At 44.1% G+C, this 5513-nt stretch overlaps 1 protein-coding gene across 1 annotated transcript; it reads right to left on the reverse strand.

The window, feature by feature from the left end:
• Positions 1–433: 433 nt before the first annotated feature.
• On the reverse strand, positions 434–1369 carry LOC110309549 (olfactory receptor 11G2-like). Its single transcript, XM_021182287.2, has one exon. The coding sequence runs from the start codon at positions 1367–1369 to the stop codon at positions 434–436; it is 936 nt and encodes a 311-aa protein (XP_021037946.1).
• Positions 1370–5513: the final 4144 nt, after the last annotated feature.

The raw sequence follows: 5513 nt of genomic DNA on the forward strand, positions 1-5513 counted from the left end.
TTAGCTCCTTGGGTACTTTCTCTAGCTTCTCCATTGGGAGCCCTGTGATACATCCAATAGCTGACTGTGAACATTGAAAAACTTTCTACACATAAAAGAGAGAGTACAGTATTTGACTTCCCATAACTAATATATTTTATTTAAAACAAAGTATTTCATTCTATTCATAATGCTTTAAATGGCACAATATAATAATTCTTGTTGAATTATGTATGTATGTATATATGTATGTATATATACATATGTGTATACATATATATATTCACACACATGTGTGTGTTTGTGTGAGTTTATGTGTGTACTAGGGTATATATATGTGTGTGAATATATATAAGTGTGTGTATATATATATATACATATATATATATATACACACACTTTAAGAGTATATATATTCACTTAAATATGATTTGTTTGTTTTAATGTAAAATTTTTATGTTCTTAAAATCTTTTGTAGGGCATTTTTCATATCTTTGTTCCTCAGACTGTATATCATAGGATTAAGCAGTGGTGTACCCACAGAATAAAATAGAGTTACAAGCTTCTGCATTCCGGCCTCATGCTCAGATGTTGGGCTCAGATACATTATCATCACTGAGCAATAAAAGAGTGAAACTACTGTGAGATGAGACCCGCAAGTGGAGAAAGCCTTTTTTTGTCCTTCTCTTGAAGGAACTCTAAACACAGCTCTTAGGACCAATATGTAAGATCCCATGATGAAGAGGAAAGGAATAACCAGGAGCATAGACATTATAATGGACCAGAAAACCTCAATCAATGGGACTCTGGAACAGGCAAGGGCCAAAAGAGGGCCTGGGTCACACAGGAAGTGGTCTATAATTCTGGACCCACAGAAGGACATCTGGGAGATGATAATGATGGGTACAGGAAACCAGAGGAAACCAAGCACCCAGCAACTGGTCACAAGGGTGTTGCGGAGGCGCCCAGTCATGAGAGAAGGATAATGTAGTGGCCTACAGATGGCAAGGTATCGATCAAATGCCATGACTGCCAGGAAAAAGCATTCTGTAGAACCAAAGGAGAAGAAGAAATAGAACTGCAGGAAGCATCCAGAGAAAGAGATGACCTTGGTGTCAGAGAGGAAGTTGGCCAACATGTTGGGGACTGTGGAGGTGACATACCCAATCTCCATGAAGGAGAAGTTGGCCAGCAGGAGGTACATGGGTGTGTGGAGTCTCTGATCACAGTACACAGCACAGATGATGGAAGCGTTGCCCATAAGAATGAGTATGTAAACAATGAAGAAGATCACAAAGAGGAGTATTTGCCCCTCCCTGGGGTAGGCGAAGCCCAAGAGGATGAAGCCAGTGATGGTGCTGGAGTTGCTGGGGCTGCTGAGGGTTTTCATCTGTCTGTGACCTGTGAAAGCATCAGAAATTGTTTAACATTCTAGAAATAGCTGAGGGAGTTTAAGTTTTGCCCAAAAAGGACACAGAGTAGTTTCCTCATCATCTGTACAATATATTTTGGAGCCTTATTGTTTTCTACGCAGTTTCTGACCATTGGATATTCAAAAATGAGTGGAACAAGTTTAATACCCTATTCTGTGCTGCATAATCAGCCAGTCATCTGTTTCTCTTTCATTGGTATAGATAGACCAGGATGACTATTTCTTCATCAAACACCACTGTAAGCATAAATCAGTATATCAATGATATTATTTTGGGTGTACTGGCAGATACACATGATTCTCACTTTTAGAAATATCTGCTAGTTAAGAAAAATGAGTGGGATCTGCTAATGGTTGTACATACCTGCAAGCACAGCACATGAAATGTTGAAGCAGTAGTGCTAGGAGTTCAAGGCCATTGTCCAGAATAGACTACACTTGAGTTTATTGTGGGCTACATGAGATCTTGTTTCAAACATACAAAGAAACAAACAATGAGACAAACAAATGAAAAGAAAATATAAGTGAATCCATTTCATTACTATTCTTTAAATAGTCACCCAGTGTATTCATTTTAGATGAGTACTTAATTACTTTTAGCAGGAAAAATGTGAGAGTTTTGCAATATAGTTGTAGCTCAATGAGAGAACACCCACCTAACATTCATTAACTTATGGCCTGGACCGCAAGACTGTCAAAATAAGAAATGGAATTGTAGTGTAACCTAATAGTATTGGCAAATATCTGTATTTGAACCTAATCTATTGTGTTATTACTTTAAGTAACAAATTCTTGTATAAATACATAAAATTTTATAGTAGCTCTTTATAAATAGCTAGAACTTAAAGAAGAAGGCAAAAAACAGCTAAATTCAATATCAATAATCTGATGAAGTGGACATGGGCTCACTAGGAGGTGTGTGTCTCAGAAGAATTTTAATTTGGGACTAGGATGTAGCTCAGTTATAGTTGCCATGCCACTTAATGTTAGTGTATTTGCACATCTTGTAAGAAGCTCTGAAGTTGATCTTTACCAATAAAAATCTAGAAATAAGCTGCATTTCCTCAACCCCAAAACTAGAAACAAAAACTGCTTTTAACCCTCTGTCAAAGACATTTACATTATCCAAATAGAATAAACAAGATTCCAAGATTCTAGACCATCACCCTATTTGTATTACTTTAGGAGTTTCTGGGGATTGGATTGGGCAGAAGGGGAAAGATATCTGCAGGTAGAGAACTGTCTTTTCTGTGTGTGCTAAGAACTACACTCATCTGTCATGACCTCAGATTCAGGTTTCAAATGGCAAAGTATCTATTTCTTTTGAGAGGGAACTGAAGTCAAATTCCACAAGAATCTCATATTTAGAAAAATTAAAAATATCACTCGAGACGGCTTCTGGGACAGGCGGGAGCCACAGAGCTGCTGAGGCAGCACCCTTTTGGGGCCGCAGACATCCGGCACCCTCCCAGCCGGAGGACAGTGACCTGCCCTGCAGGGAGCGCCATCTTGGCTCCAGGACTCCGCCGAACTTAGTCTGTACAGGTTAGAGTGAGGACCACAGAGGCAGACAGCTTCTGGGACAGGCGGGAGCCACAGAGCTGCTGAGGCAGCACCCTTTTGGGGCCGCAGACATCCAGCACCCTCCCAGTTGGAGGACAGTGACCTGCCCTGCAGGGAGCGCCATCTTGGCTCCGGGACTCTGCCGAACTTAGTCTGTACAGGTCAGAGTGAGGACCACAGAGGCAGACAGCTTCTGGGACAGGAGGGAGCCACAGAGCCGCTGAGGCAGCACCCTTTTGGGGCCGCAGACATCCGGCACCCTCCCAGCTGGAGGACAGTGACCTGCCCTGCAGGGAGCGCTATCCGCGGAACTTAGTCTGTACAGGTCAGAGTGAGGACCACAGAGGCAGACAGCTTCTGGGACAGGCGGGAGCCACAGAGCCTCTGAGGCAGCACCCTTTTGGGGCCGCAGACATCCGGCACCCTCCCAGCCGGAGGACAGTGACCTGCCCTGCAGGGAGCACCATCTTGGCTCCGGGACTCCACCGAGCTTAGTCTGTACAGGTCAGAGTGGGGACCACGGGGGCAGACGGCTTCTGGGACAGGCGGGAGCCACAGAGCTGCTGAGGCAGCACCCTTTTGGGGCCGCAGACATCCGGCACCCTTCCAGCCGGAGGACAGTGACCTGCCCTGCAGGGAGCGCCATCTTGGCTCCGGGACTCTGCCGAACTTAGTCTGTACAGGTTAGAGTGAGGACCACAGAGGCAGACAGCTTCTGGGACAGGCGGGAGCCACAGAGCCGCTGAGGCAGCACCCTTTTGGGGCCACAGACTTCCGGCACCCTCCCAGTCGGAGGACAGTGACCTGCCCTGCAGGGAGCGCCATCTTGGCTCCGGGACTCTGCCGAACTTAGTCTGTACAGGTTAGAGTGAGGACCACAGAGGCAGACAGCTTCTGGGACAGGCGGGAGCCACAGAGCCTCTGAGGCAGCACCCTTTTGGGGCCACAGACATCCGGCACCCTCCTAGCTGGAAGACAGTGGTCTGCCCTGCACAGGAGCCCTCTGCCTCAGGAGCAGGGAGCACATCTTGGATCCAGGACTCCACTGAACTTAGGAACTTAGTCTGCACAGCTGAGAGTGTGCACCACAGAAGCCTACAGCTTCTGTGACCTGCCAAAGCAACACAGCATCTGGGAAAGGTCCTGTTTTCCGCCTTCTTCTTCGGCCAGGAGGAGGTCCAAAAGCCAGATATCTGTACACCTTCCCTTTAAGAGGAAAGCTTGTCAGCAGGGAGTGCTCTAACCACTGAAACTCAGAGGAGAGAGCCTGTCTCCCAGGTCTGCTGACAGAGGATACTCAGAATCACCAGAAGAACAACCTCTGAACAGAGACAACTATAACAACTCCAGAGATTACCAGATGGTGAGAGGTAAAGGTAAGAATCTTACTAACAGAAACCAAGACCACTCACCATCATCAGGACCCAGCACTCCCACTTCGCCCAGTCCAGGGCACCCCAACACACCTGAAAAACTAGACCTGGATTTAAAAGCATATCTCATGATGATGGTAGAGGACATCAAGAAGGACTTTAAAGAACTACAGGAGAACATGGCTAAAGAGTTACAAGTCCTTAAAGAAAAACAGGAAAACACAACCAAACTGGTAGAAGTCCTTAAAGAGAAACAGGAAAACACATCCAATCAGATGATGGAAATGAACAAAACCATACTAGACCTAAAAAGGGAAGTAGACACAATAAAGAAAACCCAAAATGAGGCAACACTGGAGATAGAAACCCTAGGAAAGAAATCTGGAACCATAGATGCAAGCATCAGCAACAGAATACAAGAGATGGAAGAGAGAATCTCAGGTGCAGAAGATTCCATAGAGAACATGGGCACAACAATCAAGGAAAATGGAAAATGCAAAAAGATCCTAACTCAAAACATCCAAGAAATACAGGACACAATGAGAAGACCAAACCTACGGATAATAGGAGTGGATGAAAATGAAGATTTTCAACTCAAAGGACCAGCAAACATCTTCAACAAAATTATAGAAGAAAACTTCCCAAATCTAAAGAAAGAGATGCCCATGAACATACAAGAAGCCTACAGAACTCCAAATAGGCTGGACCAGAAAAGAAATACCTCCCGACACATAATAATCAGAACAACAAACGCACTAAATAAAGATAGAATACTAAAAGCAGTAAGAGAAAAAGGCCAAGTAACATATAAAGGCAAGCCTATAAGAATTACACCAGATTTTTCACCAGAGACTATGAAAGCCAGAAGATCCTGGACAGATGTTATACAGACATTAAAAGAACACAAATTCCAGCCCAGGCTACTATACCCAGCCAAACTCTCAATTAACATAGATGGAGAAACCAAAGTATTCCACGACAAAACCAAATTCACACATTATCTCTCCACGAATCCAGCCCTTCAAAGGATAATAACAGAAAAAAAACCAATACAAGGACAGGAACCACGCCCTAGAAACAACAAGAAGGTAATCCCTCAACAAACCGAAAAGAAGACAGCCACAAGAACAGAATGCCAACTTTAACAACAAAAATAACAGGAAACA

Source organism: Mus caroli, unplaced genomic scaffold (genome assembly GCF_978045245.1).
Source record: "Mus caroli unplaced genomic scaffold, Mus_caroli_1 scaffold_12, whole genome shotgun sequence".
In the NCBI taxonomy this organism is placed as follows: Eukaryota; Metazoa; Chordata; class Mammalia; order Rodentia; family Muridae; genus Mus; species Mus caroli.